General features: G+C 43.4%; 1 protein-coding gene across 1 annotated transcript in view; it reads left to right on the top strand.

Annotated features, from left to right (window-relative positions):
• LOC128440061 (LHFPL tetraspan subfamily member 6 protein) overlaps positions 1-18,125 on the top strand; it is a 41,460-nt gene extending 23,335 nt beyond the window's left edge. The window contains exons 3-4 of the mRNA XM_053422639.1: positions 13,219-13,317; positions 17,344-18,125. Of these exons, the coding sequence (XP_053278614.1) occupies positions 13,219-13,317; positions 17,344-17,462 (218 nt within the window). The 3' untranslated portion in view covers positions 17,463-18,125. The remainder of the gene's footprint in view (positions 1-13,218; positions 13,318-17,343) is intronic.
• The last annotated feature ends 7,844 nt before the right edge of the window (positions 18,126-25,969 follow it).

The raw sequence follows: 25,969 nt of genomic DNA, 5'->3' as shown, positions 1-25,969 counted from the left end.
AGGCTGACTAGCTCTGAAATGTCCAGCAGTTCATTCTCAACAACCATCGTCTCTCTCGCCGGGAGGCCACCACCACCACCGCGGCAGGGCTACAGTAACCAAATGTTCAAGGGAAAAACAGTTCACTCGACTCGGTGACCTGTGATCTGAGACAATCCGGTCCAAAGTTCGTACAGAGACAAGCCTCTCGCGGAGCCACAGTCGCACAAAGTCGATGCAGTCAGGAGACACGTTGTTGGACGAGTGCTCCTGACAGTGAATGGGAGCCTTTGTGGACACATGACACGTTACAGGGGAGAACTTCTCCTCCTCATCTCCTCGAGCGCCGTGAAGACACGGAGCTAATTCTGCTCTGATGTTTCACACTCGCGTCGCACAAAGTTGTTTCATCGCCAGAGCAGCAGGCCCAAGTTTTTCATCTCGCCTTCTGAAGTGAGCCGCTCATGTTCATGAATACTGATGGAATTCATAAATCTCTATCTGCATGGAACTAATACAACCTGAGGTCGGAAAGTGATTTGTATAATTGAGGGGGGGGGGGGGTGATTTTATTCCTGATGCGAGTCTGCCATAATCATAATTTGAGCAGTGAGCAGATTTCATACCTGCACATCTCGGTGTAGTCAGAAGTCCCTGGGTAATAACTAATCACTAATCCCACGCAGATTGAATTTGTTTCTAGCATCCGCTGCCGTGTTCTTATTTTAGATGCAAGATTTTTATTATCGTTGTAAAACTGGAGGCAGTAGTTCAAAATATGCAGGAATGTCCTTTTGGGAGCAGTTTTAAGTTAAACTCCAGAAAACGTCCAGGAAAATTGGGTTCGCTGGACTTTGCTTTTCATATTTGAAGAAGCTAGTAGGAGATTGTCCAGGTCGGACAAATACTCAACAGCAGGAAAGAGTCTGGAACATTCAGGCCAGGGGCGGCGTCTAGGTAGAGCTCCTAGGAGAGAGGACATGATGTATAGATTTAGCAATTATTACCAAAAGCTCTCGAGTTTTGTTGACCGTCCAAGTTGACATCTTTGTATTCTCCGTACATCGCTCCTCTTATAATCCTGATGTATTTGTATTCTTGCTTCTGGATAATTTCAGGGAAAAGTTCAGTTCAGGCCTGAAAGCAGCTTTTTGTGACGACCTCTGAAATGTTTGACTTCACAGACTCAAATCCAAAGTTCTGAACTTTACTTTCTTGCCCTGATGTATTATTTCATTTTTTCCCGGAAAACAGAGATAAGGAGCTAATTGATGCTGTGCTATTATTTCCATGTGAACTGAGCACAAGGCAATTAGAGTGGAAATTCACTCTAACCACCCTGGCTGTTGAGAGGAACCCCCCCGGTGCTTGAAGAGCATTGTTCACACATCTTATTGCGTCTGTTTTTTCTCCGGATCGTTCTTTCTCTCTCTCTCTTTGAAGCATCTTGGTGAGGGGCAGTTTTGAGAGGACGCCGGGAACTATTGATTTCCATCCGTCCTTGCTCCCCCGCCATAATCTGTGGATTCATGCAGTCCACTGGCTCTATGACATGACTGTCCACAGCGTGATGGAGGCCACGTGCGGGAGGCAGCGGTGTCATAGAGCTGTGAAATCTGTATCGTCTGAAGCATTGTTCAAATTAAACTTGGCCCACTGAAACCATCCTGTTTTAAATGGTTCTCATCTTACTGGAAACACATGGGCGCTGGATGACTGCTCCATTGTTCCTTCTGGTTTACGTTAGTATGAGTTTTCATATTTTTTTCCTAAATGCACACATGCCTTAGTAAATAAAAGCCACGGGGTGTTATTGCAGATAATTACGGGCGTTTTCTGAATTCTCTATAATTATATCCATATAAACTGTTTTATTTCCCAGCACACTTGGGGTTTCCTTTTGCACTGGTTCACGTTCACTCAAGCTGGTTTTTTAGCTCTTTATTACCTCGAGTGCTTTTGATTTCGTTTGCCTCGGGGTCTTAACTGACAAAAAAAAAATGAACGTTTAACAAGATGAAGACTTAATGAAAGTTGCTGTTGAAGCATCAAGCGAGTCATCACATTTAGCCAGTGCTCTGACCAGGAAGAAAATTACAATCAGCGGGTTTGGTTGAAAACCCCCCTCAGGCGCTTTGCATTATTTCATCATGTTTCACCACATCAGGCCCTTTCCACAGCAAAGTGGAATAAACAAGTGTCACTGTCAGGTCCTCTTTTTCCACACAATCAGCCTTCAGATACTGTAATTTATTCTACTTACCTTATTTTATTACCCATGGGCTTGAAGGACTCCCGGCAGCATTGTTAAGAAGACAAGGCTTCACCAGGAGGCTGCCGCTTCAACGGTAACATTTATCTCAACATAATAGCATCCGCTTTAATTTACCTCGATACTTTTTTACTACCCTGACAGGCGAGATGGCATTGCAACATAAAAGGAAACAAGATGATAGTAAATCTTAATATGAAATGGAATTGGTCGCCTTTTTTTCTTGACATCTGTTTGGTTTCCATCTGCGGAATCATCGGGGCAGAAATAGCTTTTCATCCTCGAGCGGATGGGATGAACCAGATATTATATGATTATGTAGGATGACAATACCGTCTCAGTGTCATTGCGAAATGTCAACCGGCACACGCAGTCCCGCGACAACCTGATCCCCATCTCTGTAGTGTTGTGCACAGATCGCTTTACATGTTACATAATGTGTTCTTTATTCCCCCGTCTTCCTGAAAGGCTTTAAAATCTCACAATAACATCTACCAATCAATCTTTATAAAAGTGAAAACAGAGCGATCTTCTACAGACATTTTTAAAAAACATTGTACGTCAGCATCATGGACTGAATACGTCTCCCGGCACAGAGAAGCCAACGGGTTTCGATCTCCATCTGGCTAGATGGCTCGTCTAAAAATAAAATAAAATAGTTCTTGATGTATATTTGTAAAGGGAAATCTTGTACCTATATAGAACATTATTCTATTTTTTTTTTTAAATAACATAATTCTTCATAAGTATGCAGTGTCACAACTACATCTCTGACGTTTATAACAAACCAAACCGTTTAAAAGTCGTTTGAAAATTGAGCAAGTTATGGTTATTTAAAAAGTACGAACCACTATCCACACAATGTTATGGGTGAGCGAGCCGCCTGTGGCAAGATGGCCGCCATGTGCAGCCGTTCGACTCCGTTGGCCGAGACATCTAGCCTTTATATATATATCTATGCGCCATACAGGTCAAAACACATGTCAAATCATTCTTCTAAAAATAAATTGGTTCGTGTCATTTTACCTCCAGTTCAAGTCACATTCTGATACTTCAGTATTATCCATCTATCATCCATTTTGGTTTATCATAAATCAAGCTGTCAACGTTTTTGACATTATTTATTCCCTTTCTTGTACAAAGTTAAATGCAGCTGTTTATCTTTATCTCTTTATATGTTTTGCTATGCTTTGAATATGTAAAAATTTATGAAATATATAGATAATATATATATCTTTACAACCTTCCTGTGTTTTTTAAATGGGCCTCATGTCCTGTTGAAATTACTCTTACTTACTGAATGGGTTTTTTACATTACGCCCACACAATGAAACGCCGGGAGGCAAAGTGACCTGTTAGTTTAGAGAATATTAGATTTTTGTGAATTAGGTAAGGTTGCTTAAACCCCGTCCCCGGGGGGAATGAGCTGGCCCTGTGTGTGTCCCAGGAGGCAGCGTGAATGCAGTGGGACGGCACTTTGTACACTTTGGCTGTGGGAGTCAGTTTTTTCCTCGATCCCCTGAAGCGTTGCATTGTCTTTTGAAAAGAGGCTCTTTGTGTTTTCCAGCGTGGAGCCGCTCACATGATGAGCCCCCGTTACTGTCAGTGAGGCATTTTGATGTGTGGCAGAAACTGTGTGGTGAACACTAAAACATTCATTGCATATTTGGATGCTATTAACATGAATATTAAAGCGCAGATTGCAGCGCCTTTGATTTTGTGTTGCCGCTCTGCCCCAGAAGACCTTACGTTAGCTTGTTTACTGCTCTTTGTAGAGGGGTAATTAGGGCGGGAGCACTTCGCTGTAGGTGTGTGTGCTCTGGCTTTTGGACACGTGGCCTCCCGACATGTCTTCCTGTCAGGCGCCGTCAGCGGGAGGAGGAGGAGGAGGGCGCCGCTCGACACATCTGACATGACCCAGTTAGAGGAGCTTCACTTGCAGGACCCTATAAAGTGGATCCTACCCTGAGGAGGATTTCCATCCCCTTCAGCTTTGTTGTTCTCCTCACTCCCCTTCACTCGACTCGCCTCTCTGATGGATGGAACAGCCATCACTTTTTCTTTTAAATTGAAATTCCAGACTAGCATACTAATGGTCATTTTCTCGCATTTCACTTTGTAGATGTTCACATCTCTCTCTTCTTCTTTTCTAACCTTGCACACTCTTAGATTTCTCTTTTTTGAAATCAGTCAAATTTGAGTTAAATACGGCTGAAAAGCTCTGACTCTCTCTTTGTCATGTGCAAGCAAAGCAGCTTATTGTCGCCACCAATCCTCAGAATGATAATACAGCAAGTCATTAAAATATTGCAAGATATTGCAAAAGCTAATCTTCCCTTTGACGGAGGCAGCAAATTAAAAGCAGTGCAGCGTTTTAACAGTCAGGTGACCGGGTGATACCCTGAAACTCTCCGCCTCTGCCGCTCCTCCAGTTTATCACAGGAGTGACTCCGTTTACAAGAGATTGTTAAGAAATTGTGCAACATTTTTGGAAAGGCTTGAAGAGGAATTCCTCTCACACGCTGCTGAATTATTTCCCTTGTTCCATTTGTGTTTGTTTGCTTTCCCGAAGGGGCAGAATGTCCAATTTGCGAATGTGAGATCAGAGGAGACACGGTCGAGGTCGCAGGGAGGCGCGGGTTCTGTTGCAGGACAGAAAGTATCTGCGCTGCCGAGTGAAAAGCTCATTTCCCCCACACACGCCCAGAAGATGTTCTCTTTTTAAAGTTATTAGCTGCGTCTTTTGCACACGCTGGCTTCACATTGTGCACAGTTCATGCTCCATGTTGTCCTCTTGAGCTGTGGATCTAACAGTTCTCTCTCCTACTTAAAACATGCCCACTGCTTCATGAACCCCGGGGTTCATTTAGCTCCAGTAATTGGTGCGTTTATTAATTACCGTTAGAAGTCGGAAACCGTGTGAGGAATGGGCGGTGTGATTAGATAAGCCCGGCTCTTGACAGAGGGCCTGTAGGAAAAAGCACAGAATCAGATCAATACAACACAAGCTGCTCTCTCCACCCAGGGCCGGTGATGGTGACTGATGGCTGGACATGGAGAGAAAATGAAACAGTGACACACAAGAGTGACACAAGCCAACAAAAACAAATTGTGCATTTGTGCCCATTTTGGCCTGTTCCCTTGATGTGCTTTTAATTTGAAAGTGACAAATGAAGCGTTCAAAAAACCTGAAGCTTCACCTACGTGTTGTTCCATCAGGCAGACAAACTGAAGTGGTGATCCTACAGCAGTGTGCAGCTCATTGTGTTAAATGATATTTTGCAGCTCAGCTCTTCTGCGTGCATGTGGAAACCTTCTAGCGTTCAGGTTCGATTGATCAATAACTGTCAACATCAGTGAAAACATCTGGATTCAGAATCACCTCCTCAGCCGTGTTAGGTCCAGGAAGTTCATGCCCATAACGAGGGCAATACATTTTCCTCAATGCCTCATGTGGAAACGTGCAGTCGTCATAAACAAAGTATACATGTAAAAGAAATTAGAAAGAAGCAACATTACTTACTGAGATCAATGTATTAAAACCCAAAACATAAAGCAGAACATCTGAGTATTGGGTTGTGTAAAGAACTTGTCGGTCCACTGCTCCTCAGTGTGTAGATGGATGTTTTAAGAGCTGTGGTTCATTTTATAATCCCATCTGGTCCCAGAGAGACGGTTACAACTGTCTTGAAAAATAACTGCGGCCACGTTGCCCCCCCCCACGGCAAACCTCATGATCCTTAAGAAACACTGTCGTCTGCAGCTTTACGGTGGATTTGAAGATATTTTGGTGGCAGATCTTTTAATCTTGCTAATTTTTGTACCTTGTGATCGCATGTTCGTAAGCAGATGGGGCATATAAAGGGTTCCTCTTCACCCAAATATAGAGGGATCTTTGTGTAAAAGGGTCTAATGGCTGTTGTTAGAATAAAAGAGTGTTTGTAGAATGTTTCCAGAGTACCAGAGGAAGAAGGGAGATAACTTTGTCATGGACAGGACGGTCACACTCTGAATAAAGTCTGAGGCTGGTGTAGCCGGAGCTTGTTTGTCACAGAGCTCTGATCTCTGTGGTCCGGTCAGTGATACAGTTTCCCTTGGTTTGATATTCAAGTTGTAAATCCAAAAAGTGTCTCACATAAAAGTGACGACAATGACAAAAGACTGTGAAGTGTAAGATCTGTGCAGCCATCCGTCCATCACACAGTATGAAATTCATCTGGAAACATTGCAAACTGTGGGGAGGAAACATATCGTTCAACCAGAAATAACATCTTCCACGTGAAAATACCTCCAGCATCCAACCGGTAATCAATGTGCAGAAACAAAACAAAACAGTGTAGTGTTGAAGAGCACAGGCTTTCTTAACATGAAGGAAACCAATGTTGTCCAAATAACACCTGAGTGCCATCGGCAGCAGCAACTATTTGTATGCTCCACTGTACACATCACATATCACACGTTCCTCACAAATCCCTCCTTTCTCCGCATCCCCCTCATCCTCCCATCTCCCACTGGCCCAGAATCCAACACTTCTACTGAATTTCCTGATCCCCCCCCCCTCCTCTCGCTCGCACAAAGGCAGCAGCCTCACATGTGAAGAAGCTCCTCTAAAATAGAGTCGGCGTCGATCCAGCTTGAGCGACGGAGAATCCAAACATCACAGGGAGAAAAGCAGGCGTGTGAGCCGCACATGTGGACGTGTGCCTTGTGTTTCAAGTGAAGGGGGGGGGGAAGAGAAACCTGCCTGAACACGCTGGGATTGGTCCGTTGACAGATTAGACACAGGCTGGAGCTGCACTGGGAACCTGTCGCTGCCTCTGAGCGAAGCACCGACAGGTGAACATGAGAGAGAATGAGAATGAGCCGAGCTTCACATTAACATGTCGGAAAAGTCATTTTTAATTAAGATTGACGGCAAGTCTGTTTATTGATCTAATAAAGGAGTCTGAGCACGTGGAGCCATTTCAGATGTGACATTTTGCTTAATCGTGCAGAGCCATTCTCTCTCATAAATGCATGGAATTCATTTCCTTGCATAATCCAGTCAGTATTAAATCATTCTATTTGGACTCCTCTTTAAAATGAGAGCAGTCTTCATGAGATAATTGCTTTTTACATCCAGAAATAGGCTGTGATGTTGATTGTCTGCAGGATTACTCAAAAACTACTGAACCGATTTGCATGGAGCTCTGTGGATGGGGCGGGGCGGATCTGGACAAACCTGCAGATCAGGGATTTAATTTATGTATGAATGCATACTAGTTGCAACTTGTTTGGAGTAAGGAGGCACTGTATTGATCCCAAAGCCATCTTATGTCATTTACATATGAAACCACACGGAGAACTACTCAGGAGAGTGGCATTTGAATTCAATCAAGCTTTTGCAGATTCAACACATCACGTCATATATATCAGTCCCCCTGAATAAGCCAGATTTTTTTATATTTATTTTATATACATCATCATCTACAAAGGGAATTCTTCTCTCCCTAAGAAAACACTGACCCCAGAGCAGCTGCTTTCATTCCTGTCTTTTTCCCCCTGTAAAGTCATATTATATAACATGACACATGAGATGGACGAATTCAAAACTCAACTTCCAGCTTCAGTTGTTTACATGAAGATTTCATCGGGTCAATCAACTGGTTCAACTGGTTCCTCCCCAACTTTCACTTTCCGACTCCAATTTTCCAATTTGGCTCAAATTGCGAACAGAGGGAATCAACGCCATAGTATCCACGGCTAGACCAACTCACCGGGAAGACTGTGGGCGAGGGGGGGTGTAGCTTTCTGACACGTTCTGCAAGAGGTTGACCAATCACAAAAGAGAGGCCCTGAGGCACTGCACGATTACAATAAATGCCTATTTCAAACATTACAGCATGTTCACCTCTTCTCGCAGACCCCCAAATTCCAATTATGAACTTGTAAAAGAACCAAATAAGGCAATTTTCAAAATAAAACACTTTAAATAGGACCATGTGAAGGTAGACTCTATTTGCACTGCGCACCCAGGTGGGGTTGTTCTTACATTTCCCTCCCCCCTCTCCGATGATCCTCCGAGCCCAAAAGGGAACGTCTTACATTAAGCCGGCTCATTCAGGCACATCCCTACTCCAATTCCCTGACCACCAAATTTCTCTCCAGCTTAGCGGCAGCTTCTTCCCCCCCCCCCCCCCCCCCCCCCCCCTCGTCCTCTTTGGCCTTTTGAATGATAACCTTGAATAGTATTGTCTCGGGGGGCAAAGAAGGAGGGTAAAGGAATTCCTCGGTTCTGGACAGAGAGCAGGAAGGCTTGACAAAAGGCATCAGCACTCCCTAAATCAGAGAATGTTGCGGGGGGGGGGGGGGGTGTATGAAAAGGGGGCAGTTTTTCCCTTTCAGGTAAAAAAAAGCGTGGACAGAATAGGGCGGGGAACAATAGCGCTGCCCTGGTGGAATAAAGCGCTTCTCAGTGTTTGTTCTTTTTAAAGCGCCGAAAAATGTGATTTTGAAATAAGTGAACTCAACTGCGATGACGAAATCCGAGGCAAGGACGTGCAGGCGAGAGCGATCACTACATTAGAGCAGGCTTCATGGATTGAACGCTGCTGATATGTTGGACCGATGTATCTGATTAAGTCCATTTAAAGCGAACTCCTTCCCAGTTCATATAACAGCCTTTCAGAGAAGCCATTAGGCCCTGAGATAGTCCTTGGTGATAATGGCCCCGCGCGGAGATCAATTGAAAGCTGATCCGCGAACAAGTTGTCGGTCGTCTTACATTCAAGCACCGCACACACTCTCACCGACCTTTTCCTCTCCCTCTCCCTCTCCCTCTTCCTCTTCCTCTTCCTCTTCCTCTTCCTCTTCCTCTTCCTCTCCCTCTTCCTCTCCCTATCCCTCTTCCTATCCCTCTTCCTCTTCCTCTTCGCTTCCCTGCCAAATGAACTGAAACCAGACTCCCAAAGCGGGCTGAGGTTTTCCAAACACTGCTTGTTGGCGAAAAGCGGCGAAAGTAAACAAACAACCCTCCCAGGCCCCGTGTTGATAGAGCACCTGAACCTCTCCCAGAAAGCCGGGGGGGGGGGGGGCCTTCAGGTTTGACCCGAGGCCCAGATTGATGCAGCAGAAACCTTTAATTTGGATTAAATTTTTTTTTTTAATAACCCTCACAAACACTGAGGCAGATTTTCTCACATTTATGATCTTTCTTCTGCCCGTCTGTTCCATGATGTCGTGTAGCTGCATGATGTGACGGCCTCCTGGCGCCTTCCACCAGCCGCCCCTCATGGCAGCTTAGTGGAGTCCTGCAAGGATTTCATCATGAGGCGGCCATCTGCTCGCAGCGGAATCAGCCGCTTCTTGAAGTTTTGTCATGTGGTCTGACAGAGAAATAAACCTTTGTGTGGTTTGGGGGCAAAAAACAAACAGGGAATTCACAGAAGTATAATTCGTATCGGTTACATTTTAATTGGCTGATTTAAAAACGTTTCTTTTTTTTAACAGGGATATCAAATTTAATTTATGATACGACAAACATGAAAATTTCAGAAGTATAAACATGACATGACATCCAGGAGTTGAATTTATCAACTTTCCATTGAAGCCCGACAAGTTTTTTCTAGTCGGGCGTTTTTTAAGGAGTTGATCCGATACCAATAATAATACGTATTGGCCGATATATACAGAACATATTAAAAACATTTCGTTATCAAACCTTTGTGAAGAAGAAATGTAATTATGTCGTGATATTTTACACTTTAACCATCAACTTTATTATAAATAACTTGAAATAAAAAGAAAACACAAACCCCAAAAGATATATAGAACTTGAATTAGGAAAATAAAGATATTTTTACATAAATACACATCTTTTTCTGCATCCTGTAAAAAAAATGATACTAATATGTCTGGAAAATATCATATTGGCCCATTTCTATCGGCCAAGCTATATATCAGTCAGGCTCTTCTTTCTATAGCTGTGTTTTTCTTTGATTCTCTGCTTTATTGTCCCGCTACACTGAACCGTTATGTCCTAAGGAGATCATTAAGTTTTATCTTGGCATGTGGTCTCCTGCTCTTTTGTCCTCAAACTGAGGGCTAAGACTTCAAATTTGGGTCCTGAAAATTTGGGGGGATTCACAAAATTATTCATAGACAAAAAACAAAAAGGGCCTTCAGGGGTCTCGGGCCAAAAAGGTTAACTCGGTGCAGTAGCTAACAACCACGCGCTAAATGACACAAATCCCCGCCTGTCTGTTTTGTGCAGATCCGGGCGCATGGGTGTCAGCTTAGGAAATCAGGACAGGAAGTATCCGACTACCACGGCGCAGGCAGAGTCAGAGCCCGGGGTAGTTTCCTCTCGCATTTCTTTCAAGCAGCTTGGCTCACGAACAGAATGGGAGAGAACATTTTTCATTCTAGGTGCCGTCTTTTCTCCCACATCCCAGTCACCAGCCTCCCTGCCTCGGCTCCTCAATAACCCACATAGTGAGTGTGGAGGATGGGATTTGATGGAATTAACTATCCTGGGGGGAAAAAATATATAAAAAAAATAAAATAAAAGCCAAAGGAAAGATGTAGCTGCACATATGACTTGGAATTGAATTACACCCTCGGCAGCGTGTGTTTGTATTTTTTTGCTCATCTGCTCGTCTGCTGTGATTTGTGTTGCACGGTATCTGCCTTAATAGTGTTGTGTTAACGTGCCGAGTTCGCCGACTGCGGAGGAGCAGGCTGAGTGAGTTTATCCCCAAAACCAACAGACAGCACCGACTCTTCACCCAGAAGCCGCTCATTCTTCTGTGGTTACACAACGGAACTGAGCTCTTGTTCTTTCTTGTGGCGATAATTTCCCTCCCGCATGTGGTTCCAGTGCTCGCTGTCAGCGCCGCCGCCATCATCATCATCCTCATCATCATCCTCCTCCTCCTCATCATCATCATCATCATCTGACCTGATGTGGAAAATATGCACTGAGGTCTTTCTTCTATCCGTTCCTCCCTCTGAGGTTTCCTGCCGCAGAGCTGCAGCTCTTTAAAGTTTTGATCATTGTGACAAATGTGTGAGTCAAAGTATAATTGAGAATCTTTTTTTTTTGGAATAACAATGTCAGTGTGAAACAAAACCACATTTTGCCCGACTTGTGTGTTTTTTTTCCGTCTTTTTTAGCAGCAAGGAAATTCAATTTGATGACATGCTGCTGTATTTCTCTGCATTACACAACACTTGAAAGAGAATTGCTGATGTTTTTTAAATATTAATTATGAATACATTATCACGCCGGCAAGCTCTACAGTCTTTACTGTTACAAATCTGAATCAAAACACATTTGATAACATTATGTAACTGGGAATATTCTAATGACTGTACGTGTGAGTGTTCTCTTGCTCCAGTGGGTTTTTCTCTATGTTCGCCAGGCGTCCACGGCGGCTGCTTGTTCAGGGATTTACATCAAAGTCTCCTGTGTGTTACTTTTGTTGAAGTGCTCCTCTGAAGGTAGTGAATTAAGGTCCTAAAGCAGCGACTCGTCTGAAGTTCACTTAAGGGTCTGAAGAAGAAACGGCTGAGTTGTTATATATGAAAATCCCTGGATCCCCTCTGATCCTGAGCTGTAATGACACAGCCTCGGTCAGAGACGTTTCTTTATATCCCCCCCCCCCCGCTCTCAACACGTTGGGGTTGGACTGAGATGAGTTTCTACCACAGGTTCCCTACTCAGCCGTCTGTTAGCGACGAGGCCTGCCACGTGTTTTTTGGCTGCGACCGGGGAACACGCAGATGTCTTTCCCGCTTCCTCCCTGCTCCACCTCCGACGTTAGCCAGTTTGTCGAGCCCATCTGCATTAAGCGTGCGGATTAATTCCTGGTTGTTATCTGGCCTAGATGTAGAGCGGCAGTCCTGGATGGCACGGGGGGTAATCAGGTTGGAAGGCAGAGCTCGCTTGTCTTCTCGTCCTCCGCTGCCATCTTCACATCCCGAAAAACTGATAGCAGGGCCGACACGTTGGAGGGGATTAAGCTAATTCGATGGCAGAGCCACCTACCAGGGGCCCCTCAGGGTAATTTCAAGAGACAGGTCTTGGCATCCAGGGAATAACTTGTCAAGACCTGGCTACAGGCAAATATTGAGGATATTAATCCTTAACGTAATGGCCTTGACTAGATTCCACTCTTGTCTCTATGTGCAGCTTTAAGCCCGGTAATACCTCTCTTTAATCACCGACATAAAGCAGTCCCTCAAGGATTTTCCGGAGTTTTACAGTAATTATTGGGTACCGAAAAAAATGCTTGTTTTTTCCCCCCCCGCCGTTGCCTCTGTGAGAAATTGCCAAACGATTTGCATACGTCGGTCGTTCATTTGCATTGTTTTTTTTATGAGCTGCTGCTGGGAGAGAGAGAGAGAGAGAGAGAGGGGCGGGGGGGCTTTGTTTTTCGACACGGTGAAAAATGTGATAAAGTGTTAAAGTCGCAAACCGTGTCATTTTACAAAGGGGGTGTGAGGTTTGTTCAGAGGTGAAAAAACAGCTGGAACAGGTTGGAGCTATTTGCCCCCCCACCACCAGTAAAGGCTGGGAACAGATGATAGCGTTTTCTTTTAAAGTCAGATGCAGGTCACTCACGCAGCAGCTCATTGTCTCATTGGTCTTTTTAATTAAAGCGTAAATAAAAGAACGAGACCAGTTCACCTTGCCTGATATCTGGACACAACAAAAAAAGTATTTTGTATTTTTTCTTCCTCATTAAGGAGAAAGTTTCTTCCCTTTCCTCGAGGAGCGGAGTTGAACACCTTGATGATGACACTTTGTCCTTGCTGCCGTTTTCCCCCTCACACACACACACACACACACACACACACACACACACATACATACACACACACACCGCTCGCTGTCTCATCTGCCCTCTGCCTCGTTTGATGGTGTGTGTTTTTTATTTTTGTATCTTCTCCACCGACTGACTCATCCTCCTCTTCCTCCTCCTCAGGTCTGCTCATCGGATCAGGATGCGCTCTCTATCCTCTGGGATGGGACAGTGAGGAGGTACAGCAGACCTGCAACAACAACTCAGACCAGTTCGTACTAGGTAAGACAGCATCACACACACACACACACACACACACACATGCACCTATTGATGTGCACACTTGAGTTCGACAAACAATGTGATTTCCGCCCATTTATGACCTGATTTCTGTGAATGCACGAATTGTATCAGAGTCAGACTGAATCTCAGCTTCGTTGTGCATTGCAGTTTTTTTCGTGCAGTGCACTCGGGGGGGGGGGAGCATGGAGCAATCAAAGGCTCCCGACCATTAGAGCTGTTGTTCAGCCGTCTTCAGGCTCTTGCACAGTTGAAGCGCAGTCACCACTCAATTTTTAAAAACCTTATTCGCACCATTTCTGCGCCAATTGGTGAAGAAAGAAGGTGAAACCAGGAAACAGGGACACGACACGTGGACAGAGAACACAGGCGGTCAAGCTGGTCGATGTTTCCTCCTTCTCTCGTAATGATCCGGCATAATGTTGGCAAAATGTTTGAATGGCACAGAGTCAAGGTGGCACATTTCCCCCTTGTTAGCATCAGCCCGGTTCTGGATACGTTATGAAAACATAAATCTTTTCATTTACTCGTACAGTTTGAGCCCAGATTCCCCGATGCTCTAACCTTGAGCGTGTAAATATGTTTTTCGTGTTTATTGGACGTCCTGGTCCCAGAAAAGTTGGACAGACTTTTTCCTGGCCTTCAACATCCGGCCCTTTTTTTACCAACAAAAAATCCGCCAAAATTCTCTGGCTCCTTCGTGTTCAAAAGAGACCTGATTCCTCGGTATTTATTATGCATAAATCAACCGAACCTCCCATTGCAGTGGATTTCTGAAGTGTTTTATAGCGATGACTATGTGTGGAGAATAAGCAGGAGCCTGATTTGTGCTCTGTATTCAGCCGGCAGCATCAGGACTGTCTCAGCAGGTGGAAGGGTTCTTGATACCGCACCTCGTCTTTTATTTGTTACGAATCAAAAACTGTTTGATCTTTCACTACTTTCTCTGATGTTTGAGAATTTAAATAAACATCATCCCCCCCCCCCAAACGTCGGAGCTGTGCAGGGAGAAATCCATTCGGTCAGATTGGGAGATTTGAATGAAAACAGGGAAACTTCTGATAAAGCTTTTCAGTCCATAACCTTGTAATCAGGTGACACTGGGAACACGTGGATCTGCTTTTCACTTTTCATTTCCATCAGTGTCCTGCAGGTTGGAGCTCCTGCCACTTTGAATTTTCTCTAACTTTCTTCCTCACTCCACAGAACTTCTACGAATTCATTGGACGATCAAAAAGATCAATTAACCGTTGAGTTTAAAGTTGTAGCTTGTTACAAAACAGCTAGTTTAATCCGTCTGGGGTCGTCCCCCTGGAGGACGCGATTTCTATCACACCCCATAATTACACCAGGGAAGGTTTAGACCCGACAGCGGCACCACAGCATCACCAGACAACGAAATATTCTTATCACAGCTCCTGACAGTTTAGTCAGGGAATTGTTGAGTTACAGCCATTCTGATTGGGTTTCTATAGAGGAGGAGGAGGGGGATTCCGATATATCAGCCAATACATATACAAAATAATTCAATTCCTAAGATGGTTAAAACTGGAAAAAAACGCAAAGGCAGCCAATAAATACAAATTTTATTCCATGAAATACAAATCTTAATATTGGAAGACATAAAGTAAGCTGCACATTATGTTTGTAAAAGGCTCTAGTTGATAAACATTACTCATCGTCATCAAATAATGATTTTAAAGGAACAAAAACAAAGTTAAACAGGAGGGGATATGTAACCATCCCCATGTAATTCCAACAGATGTGAATCTGATCACATTTCAGACAACATCAGAAGTAATTACTTTGAATACGAGAATATCTCATCGTGTGATTTCCCAATTTGAAAGAACAGATTTACAGTAAATTATTCCTAACAAGTGTGTTTGCATCAGTTCAGTGCGGTTGATTATATTTGCCACCTCCTTCCTGTCACGACTGAAAACGTGGAGGTTCTCCGGTGAGAAGACAGCGATCGGACTCTCTCCTCCATCGACTCGTTCATTAATCACGATGGGAGCCGCCTGTGCTGAAGTAAATCAAAGATAACCTTGCGCGTGGCTGCAGGACACTTAACTTGTTCATGTGTTAAAAAGTAAAACAACAGAAGGAAAAACTCTGCTTGTTGAATATTCCCTCAGATCCTGTTAAACTCCAGCCACATTATGAGAAGAGATTCAGCTCATTTTCATTAGAGAGAGAAATGTGTTTAATGCGACTCGGAGAGAAAAGTCTTTTTTCAGTGTTGGCTGTTGTTCCACAGTGAGGAGGCGGCTGATATGATTTGTTAATGAGACGCCTCCTCGTCCTCCCCCCCCGGCTCCTAATTAGATAACTACATTCAATCAGACATTCTCCCTAAAATTTCAATGTGATGTTTATAATGAGAAGTCGTGTTGGTCATTGCAGCATTTTCTTTTTTTTTCCCAACCCAAATTGAGCACCAGATGTAGGTCTCATCCTCGTTTGATAAGGCAACATAATTCCCTCTGAAGATTTGAGTCTTATTGAAGACACTTTTTGTTTTAATTTGTTTTCACTTGCAGCCTTTTCCCCGGGTTCCTGCATCTTTAGCTCCCGTCTCCTGCTCTGTGCACAAACCAGAGCGTCTGTTTGCAGATGAAGTCGCACTATGTTCAGCGCCTTTGTCTCAACAATGCAAACTGTTGTCCTCTCGAGAAGAAGTGACATTTTGCGGCTCGAACTCAAAATGCGAAGCCCTTTTCACAACATTTCCTGCTCTTCACACAAACGCGTGAACTCAGGCAACAATAGTCAGAGAGTGTGAGAGACAGTGTGTGTGTGTTCCCGTGCACGCACACTGATTGAGAATCCAAATGAACCCATGTATTTTAAATGAGCCATAACTCGAATGAACTGTCACCTTCGCATCCGTGTTATATTCCATTGGCTCTAATTAATACACACCCCACACACAATGGTAATTCACTGCAAACATCCATTAACGCTGAGTAGATGTTCGACATTGTGTCACGACCAGAAACTCTGCTCCTGGAACGTTAGTCTACAATAAGTCTTTAACGTACAGTGGTGGAAGTCATTCACATCTGGATCAACACTCAGGATTTATAGGAATGCATCAGGGCCCAGTGACAGTCGCTCAGTCATGGTCGACACTCTGCACACACGGGAGAATCAAAGAAGAGAAATTGTGTTTTAAAACCGTGAGCATGAAGAAGTCAAGATAAATGTAGTGTATTAAGATATCAGGTAGGAAACCTGAACACGTCCTGGTTCACAGGCTCCTGCAGCCGTCCTTCAGTGAATAGTTTGACATGTCAGCTCTTGTAGAGAAGTTTATTTTCCTTGCTGAAGGAATGCCAAAGTGACGACAGCCAGATGGATTATTCGAAAAATATTTCCAATACTGATATATTTGCAAAGATTTCCTAATGAAACCCTTATGAAAATGAAATACACTCGAGGCTTGATATCATGAATTACTATGAATAAAAAGAAAAACACGTATGGGCAAACAAAAATGCTGATATGGATGTGAAAGGCTCGTATCTGATTTTAAAAGTGGCATTAGTTATTTGGGCTGGACAACAAAACAATATCGCAATGTGATTTTGATTATTAGCAATAATAGAAAAGTATAAATATATATATATATATTTATATGAATATAAACTGCAATCACAGGTTTGTGATTCTCTGTCCATATAGAGTTTAATACCACATCCTTCACTCAGGAGCAAAGATTATTCATTAAATTTAAAAGAAATAATGTGACATTTACTGTGATACCCAGTATAGGCTTTATCAGACACTATAAATGTAGAGTGAACAGTTCAGGTCTCATCCGATGCTCAGACACCAACAGAAAACGAATCAGTTGTCTCTGTGGCTGAAAGCTTATCTGTCCGAATTTCACTCAAATCCCTTCGTGGTTTTTTTTAGGACGTATCCTGGTGACACAGTGACAGCCCGATAAACTAAAGCGTGCAGAGATATCCAGCCTAATCCCTCTGCTCTCCTCCGCAGGTTCCTGCCAGATCGGCTGGGCCTACTACTGCACGGGGGCCGGGGCGGCGGCCGCCATGCTGCTGTGCACCTGGCTGTCCTGCTTCGCGGGGAAGAAGCAGAAGCAGTACCCCTACTGAGAGGGAGGCGGCGAGTAGGCGGAGGCCTCGGGGGCGGTACGACTATAGGGAGGGAGACTCCAAACCGTGTGGAGTCGCAGCGGTTACAGCACATCAGGCACCAAAGACGCCAAAGTCGTCCTGGCGCTCTGCACATCACGGGACACTACTCATCTGACAACTGCAGGGACTGTTTCATAAAGCAGCGCACACATGGCTTTGAAAACCGGTTCTTCTCTTAAAGCTGTACTTAAATGGAAAAATAAATGGACCAATCCTATTTGTAAAGTTGTTACATAACAATTTCTGTACAAAAGAGTGTTCTCTTCTTTTTTCCCCTCTTTGTCCTCTTGGGTTATTTGATGTTTTGTGTGCTCGTGTGATCAGGAGAAAAGTAATAATGCTTCATCGTTACGTGAACTGTCTCCGTCTCCTCCTCATCGCTCATCTTTGCCTTAAACACAGAAATGCAATAATCCCTGTTACGTAATAAGCAAACCAACACTGACCGCCTGCTTCCTCGAGTTTGTTTTCAGATTCCAAAAACAAATCTAGTTTATTTAACACATGCATAAGATATACGTTGTGTATGACCATGTATTTTATCATATTAGCACATGTTTTGTATTCACTGTATCCTTTGTCATTATTTCGGTTTTGTAAATAAATGTTTATGGAAAAATCGGGATTGGAACGATGTTGTCTTCAGCTACATGTCGACAGACCTGCACTGGCATACCTGAAAAAGCTTTTCCCATGACCTCTTGACCTCCGTGGCGTTCGCTGCACGTGGGAGATCTTCCTCCTCCTGCACCGATCGATACAGGGGATGAGGAGGTGCCCTGCGACTTGAGCTTCTCCCCGATAACCGCTGAGGGGAAACGTCGGATTTTTATTTTGCCTTTTCGATCAGGTCATTCTGCTTCAAAGCGTCAAGGGGACGTCTTTCGAGACAATGCCCCCCCGAGATGCGATCACACCCTGGGACTCTGCGGAGCCGTGCAACCATCAGCTTAATGTCAAGAGGTGTCTCCGAGTTCCTGCACTCTGCCTCCTTAGCGTGCATAACAATAACGGTAACCTTTTCACAGCAATTACCAGCGCGCTGTGTGTGTGTGTGTGTGTGTGTGTGTCATGAACGCTCTGCAGCTCCTCGCTCACTATTTTTAGTCGTTTTTTTTTTTTTTTTTCCATCTTCGTCTTCTCCGCTCTCTGTTTTTCCTCCTTTGATTAACAAACAACACTTCAGAGACTCGACCGTGCCCGAGTGTACGAAGTCGGCTCGTTTACAATGCAGCTGATCGGAATGTACTTGGCCCTCATTAGCATCCCCGTTTTCACACAATGTGCGGCATCCCCCAGATAATGGCACCTCGCTCCCTCCTCCTCCTCCTCCTCCTCCTCCTCCTCCTCCTCCTCCTCCGCCTTGTCTCCATACTCACTTGAGAAATCTCTCTTTCAGTACTTGCTCTGTTTAATCTGGTAGAATAGCTCTCTCTCTCTCTCTCTCTCTCTCTCTCTCTCTCTCTCTCTCTCTCTGATCTGACTGATATCACCAGTGATTGTTACAGTGTCAGACAGATGCCTCATCAGCTCAGGCTGTGACACATCGGGGTCAAGTCGGAGCACCGCCTCTGTTAAATCAGTAAAACCCCTCAAACTGACGGGAGCAGCAGCCTGTGCAGTGTGAGGTCTTGTTACTCGGCGGCGGCTGATTGTCTAAAAAACATCTCGAATGTGGAACGTGAGGTTTTGCTGAGACGTACGGCCGCTCTGCCGCTGAGTAACATGTGTTCTCTGTGAGGGGTTTGATTTTGTGATGCTGGACCACGCGCTGATCTCTACTCACCTTCACTGCACTGCAGGTAGAGGGAGAAATCTTTGACCTTTGAGTCGACACCTGGGAAAATAAAGCCCGAGAGAGTCAGTGTGGTTGGAGGAAGGAAGCCGTTTGGGTGGAGCGACCCTTTAGGAGCACAGTTTGATTCGAAGAGGGTTTGAGGATTAGATAGAAAAGCTTTGTGGGATGGAATCTCTCTCAAATGAGAAGAGTCAAGAAACACAAACATGAGAGCACATACCTTCGCCAAGGTTCACGCCACGTTAAAGAAGGAGAAAAGCAGCTCTCTTAACAGGTTTGTTGTTGAGTCATCTCCCACCTCTCAACAAAAACACAGGAAACAAACTCAAACACGAGGAGAACATGCAAACTGCCTATTTAAAGAAAATACAATAATATATATTCATTCACATTCATGTAGATAGAGGGATGTGCTTCATTGATCTCCAGCTGAATTCATTCATTCATTCACAGCAGTCAGGTTTTGGGAAGACAAGCAGGATTAACGGTGAGTCAGCATTTCAGAGTTTAACTTAATCTTGGGAGTTCAGTTTTGAGTCAGGCTTACTTAAACACCTTAGGAAGATACATCAAATTTATATATTTTATTTTGATCCTCGTTCATTTTCTTTATGCCTGAAGGGGAATACAGCAAAGACAATCAAACCAGTAAGTGAACACTGCTGAATTTACAGGATGTCATCAGGTTTAAACAGCCATGCAGTGATTTTAATACTGATGGAGCGGGGGGGGGGGGGGGGGGGGGGGGGGATTATTTAAGTGGAAAAAAGCACAGAATCACCTTTGGAGAGTTCAGCCTTTACAGCCAGTAAAACGCTTCCACATCAATTAATTCTTTCTAATTAATTTTTCCCCAGCAGAAACCCGGCGAGATAATTACTGCCCTCAAGAGCAACGCTGCCTGAAAAAAGGTTTTGTGCAACTCTAACACCAATCTCCGTAAAGATGGTGCATTATTGATGGTGCTGGAGGATAACATGAGAGGCAGCCATGACTGGGCCCACATACAAATTACAGCAGAATAAAGTATGTCACGTAGGTAACCCACAAAAATTACTTATTAATATACTGGCAGTGATGTAAATATAACAAGTTTAAAAACTACAAGTACTGCAGCATGATAACAAACTATGGTTGGTCCCAAAGGTTCCAAGAAACGTTCGGGAGGGGTTGTATGTGAGAATACAAAAGTTTTCGAATAATTTTCCTGAACGTTTCTAATACACGAGGAACATGGAAAAAATACAAATATCTCAGGATGAAAAAGACGTCATGCTCGTAGAAGACACTAACGATAATGTTGACTTGCAAAGCCGACCAGGTTCGAGTTTTTGAGGCTCAGCTGTCAATCATTTTTATAGCATTAAATAACTTATTAAAATCAATATTAGCACTAGAACGTACATAAGTGTGATTAGAACGACCTAAAATGAAAGAGATCGTCTTTGGAAAAGTTTATTTCACGTTTGCTTTGACCTTTTTAAATTTGGGCTGTGTTCCATCTGCTAACATGGAGGAGGGGGGTTTACGACCTATGTTGCAGCCAGCCATCAGGGGGCCTTCAGGATATTTTGTCTTCACTTTTGGGAGCTGTCATGTCGTCCATCTGTAACTGAAGGCTGTGGTTCAAGTCTTTAAAGACTTTATTTATTTAAATACAATCCCTCAGTGCTGCCCCCTAGTGTTAAAGGCATACCCCTGTAGCAGACCTCAGGTGTTTTCTATTTGCTTCCTACCTTCCTTTGACATCAGTAATGAAAACTGAACCTGCAGGCTCTGTGTGTCTGGACCATCTCAGCAATAGCAGATGTCATTTTTTCCAGGATCGAGAAGTAATAAACTCTCAAATCCCAAATGGCCTCCGAATTCCCTCCTTCGAACCATTTCATTCTGTCGTCTCCTCCAGGTTTTTTCATGCTAGAGTGGCACCGGGGGAAGACAGGAAGAGAGCAGGAGGAAAAAACAACACCTTTGGTTTCCTCCCACAGATGAGACATCTGCGTCGTGCAGTTTAGAGTCTGTGGAATGAAAACAGCAGAATGCAGGCTGCCTCTCAACCCACTTCAGTAAAAGCTCAAAGTCAGGCAGTGGGATTATTTCCAAGCTGGGGTTGAGACCCTGGCTGTAGCAACTTTGTAGTTCCCCAAATTCAGAAAGTATAACGCTTCACAAATTTCTAGAGAACGGAAATCATACCTTTGGGCACTGTCTCAAAGCGTTCCAAAAAAAAAAGAAAGGAGGAAAAAATTGAGAGCTTTTCAAAGCTTGCGCAGATGGCACGGTTTTCATTCAGGGCCTGAGTGGAGCCCCGAATGGAGTTCTGCTGCACGATTTAAAAGTAAAACAACATCACAGCCTCCTCTTAACTCCGGGGACATAAAACCCTATAGATTCCGAACATAACAGACAACGAGGAGCGTATATGAGATACTGGATATGCAGAGAAGATCCAAGAGCTGCTCCCTATCTGAAAACTCTCACATCACCGAGCTTCTGTTCATTATGATAAACTCCGCTATCAACCTTCCGCGGTCATAATTAGCTGATGGAAGCAGTGCAGGCAGAGGCAGGACCCAGGAATGCAGACGCAAGGCCGACGGATGAGGTTCAGCTTTATTACACAAAGTCAAACAAAAGACTTACAAGGAGGTGAGGCAGCCACAGGTCGGATTTGGGCGGAGGGCAGAGCGGGCGCAGGCCGGATGTCACACATGAAGCGGGGAAGATAGAGACATCTGCAGCACAGACGCTTCCAGGAGAAACATACTGACTCTTTTATCCTCCCCCCGAAAGCCTGTGTGCACCGCATTCCCAATCTGCTGCTGTGGTAAAGCTGTTTAGAATTGTTTTCAGGCCATTTGATGATCACGTTTTCTTTGCCTCGGAGGCGTTGTGGTTTCAGGATATCCGTCGATCCCTGCGTACGTCTGTCCCATTCTTATTTAACACGATATCTCAGGAACGCCTCGAGGGAATTTTTTTTAATTTGGTACCAATGTTCAGTTGGACTCAAGGATGAACTGATTCGATTTTGGTGGTCAAAGCTCAAGATGCCAGGGGCCTCACAAACCTGTTTTTCCTTGAGAATGTGTTCTCTTAAGTATGCCTCCAAGGAATCCTTCCAATTCTGACCATTTGTCAATAGGACTCAAAGGTCACCTCAAGAGATTTTGGTAATCAAAGTAAAAGGTTGCGGTGTCCTCATATTATAAAGACGGTCAGGAACATGTGAAAGGACTGAAACTGCACTGGTTGGTTGAGGAACACAACCTCAGGCTGCTATTTCTACTTTAGAATATGTTGGTTTTACAGAGCGAATCACCTGTCCCCGAAACGGTGCGTCCGCTGAGCTTCTCTCAGAAGGGTTATGATAAAGTTAATCCCAACATTTTATCAGTCACAAACAGCTCTCTGGCTACTGGTATTTATCCAGCTCCAAGCCAACAGCAGTGCAGGCTCCCATATTTAAAAAATCCAGCATTGATCCCTTAATCCCCAGTAACTACAGGCCGAACTTTCAACTGCTGCTTCTGTGAACTTTGTTTGAGTCAACTCGTACTGATGATGAGAAATTCCATATTTTAGAGGCCCGGACACATTGGGCCTCATCAACCTATATCGTCTTAAGAATTTTCTTTAGCTTTTTCTCAAAGGTTCAATGTGTAAGATTATAGGTGAAAAGGAATCTATTGGCAGAACTTGATTATAAAAAAATCCTAGTGATGTTTTTATCAGTGTGTTTCATCATAATTGTATGAATTGTTGTTTTCTATTCCCTAGACTGAGCCTTTATATTTAAATACTTTATATTTACATCGAAGCGGATCCTCTCTACGAGGCTGTCGTGTTTTTTACAGTAGCCCAGACAGGACAAACTAAAACCTTTTGAGTTTTTATTACAACTGGTGGCTGCCACAGGTTATATCTCAAAGTTTGGAAGTGGAGGGTGAGGTGAGGGCTGTTCAGCTGCAACATGCAAACTCACCACTAGATGTCACTAGTTTCGACACACTGAACCTTTACGTTTTCTAATACTACTCTACTGTCATGACATGTTCATAAACTGCTGAATCGTCCGCATCTGAAGATTAGATCGTCTAAATGTGTGTTTGATGAGTCGGGGATGGTGGGGGTGGGGGGGCTTACACTTAAACTTGACTTCTTTACTATTATTTATGTGTGTGCACTTTGTTTTTACCATTCTGACACAAAAGAATAATTTGAAGATGGGTGGGGGGGGGGGGGGGGGGGGTAGTTCAATGTAGGGCCCCCCAAATACCTCTTCATCTCTAGGGCCTCCGAAATCCCTTGAAGTGCTCCTGCCTTGAAGTCACAACACTACTTAAGCTGCATGTCCTTGCACCTGCTGTTGCAATTACTATTATTGATGTTATTATTATTATTATAATTAGACTTAAATAATGATGATGATTATTATAGTGCATCTTTATATGGCACCTGCTCTGTGTTGTATTAGTTTTTCTCTATTTGACGATTCTAGTTTTCTTTAACTGTCATTAAATACAGAAGAGACGGTCCAAAGCACCGTGTGATCACTTCTGTTATTATCTGAATCACTGAACATTTTAAAGATGTGGGCAGTGGTTCGGAAGTTTAGAGCAAGGCAACAACTTTAATGTTGCCACTAAAAGCTTTATTTTTTATTATTATTATTATCAAATCAACCTAAGAGTAAATTCTGGTTCTTCATAGTTTTCTGTTTTCATTATCTAAATTCTCTCAGGCCGTACATTTGAAGATTTAACGCTTCTGTTTTAATTAAGTTGGTTAACGAGATATTGTCATGGTTTATTATTGCATTGTATTTAACAGTTAAATATCATATCAGGTTTTTAATGGCTGTCTGATGGACTTAAGTTTTCACCCCGAATGACACTGTGGATTTCTGGGTCTATGAGAAATGAAACTGGCAAAACATCAAGATTTTCTTTTTAATTTTACGAGAGAGATATTTCACGATGGCCCCCAAACATAAAAATTCTAATGAAGCTTCAAAATGACTGATTTAATGACCCTGGCAGATTTCTCTGAACACATTTTGACATTGCAGACGGTCGTTCACGCAGAGTTTCACTTCCTTTTTCTGGCAGTTGACTCTGTTATTCGGTCCAGAACTTGTCACTGGAGAGCGATCGAGCTGCCATGTTAATGAGCCAAACTTTTTTAGTCACAAGTGAACAACTGCAGCTCTGATTCCATTATATTCTCCCAGATATCAATAAATGCTCCGATCCGTGCACCAGGCAGGTCTGAGGACTGAGGAACCTCCACACCCGAGGCTCTTATTGTCACTCAGTCTGGACTTTTATTGCCCCACAGCTGCTCCATGTCGGTCGTATGTCATTGTTAAAGCAGCTCAGACTAGAAAACATGTGTCACAGCGTGTAACTGATTCCATATCGTACATTTAAATGCAGCACAGCAGCACGATCACCTTCTCACTGCAATCACTTCAGCTCTTTTCATTTCTTTCTCTCTCTATCTCACATATTCACACGCTCGTTCGGCTTTGGTGCTTCGGTCTCCATCTTTAATAACCGGTGATTAATGATTAGCCGGGTGGCCATGTGAGAAGTCGTCACTTCAGAGCAGAGCAGAACCGACAGCCTGACACTGTTGTACTTTAGCCATAAACACAGTCTTGTTAGACTTCACTGAAGGACAGAGCCTGTAATTTGAGGGGAAGAAGATAACACAAAAAATAAAGAACATGATTTGATTTTAAACTTGTTTCCGCTGTCGATTTCCTCACACTTGAGTATTAGGTAGTGAGAATCGAGCTCTGTGCAACTCAGAGTCGAGATCTTATCATTAAGAAAATGTTTTTACATTTCTTGTCTGAGGATACAAGCATCACCCTATGCAGAGTGTTGCTCTCACCCCATCAGTGTGTGTACATCTAAAATAAGTGGAAAATGCATGGATGGACTTTAACTAAAGTTAGTGGGAGGATTACTTTGGAGAGTATCCCAAGAACTTTTGATGCTAATTGGTCAAAGGTCAAACTCAGACAAAATATGGTCTGAAATACCCGTTCTCTAAGATAGCTCTGCAAATAATAGGGCTGGAGATTTAATTTAAGCATTAAGTGGTCATATCATCATATGAGGTGATGAAGAAGTCATAATGAAGTCAGAAAATTATGCTATAGTTAAAAAATGCTGATTTCCTGGTATCTCTGCCTCCTATAGGACTTTATAAGACCTAAAGCTGAAAAAGAAAATGTCATCACATGATAGGATGATGACATTTTACTGCCATCTTGTAATGATGTCATGTCATTATGAAATGATATTATTGCAATCTTTAAAATGTAGCATTGCCTGATTGAAATCCAATAGGAAGTTGTAGTTTTTCCGCTTTCTAATTAACCTCCAAATTGTTTTATAAGTTTTTAACGCAAAGTAAAGAGCTAATTGCTGCCTTATCTTAATCTTAATTCCTCATATTCTAAAGTCCAGCAGAAGCTCAGCTGTTTGTACGAAGCATCTTCGCTGACCACGTTAAGGAAGGAATCTGTTTCTGCAGCTCAGAGAGAAGCAGAAATGTCCATCACGTCTCCCAAACTTGAGTAGCATAATCCATGGAGCTGCGGACAAACTGTTGCACCGATGCCCAATATTTACCTCATTACGGCTTTTATTTT

Source organism: Pleuronectes platessa, chromosome 5, assembly GCF_947347685.1.
Source record: "Pleuronectes platessa chromosome 5, fPlePla1.1, whole genome shotgun sequence".
Classification (NCBI taxonomy): domain Eukaryota; kingdom Metazoa; phylum Chordata; class Actinopteri; order Pleuronectiformes; family Pleuronectidae; genus Pleuronectes; species Pleuronectes platessa.
The sequence above is the reverse complement of the archived record's forward strand: the minus strand, read 5'-3'. Positions and strand labels throughout refer to the sequence as shown.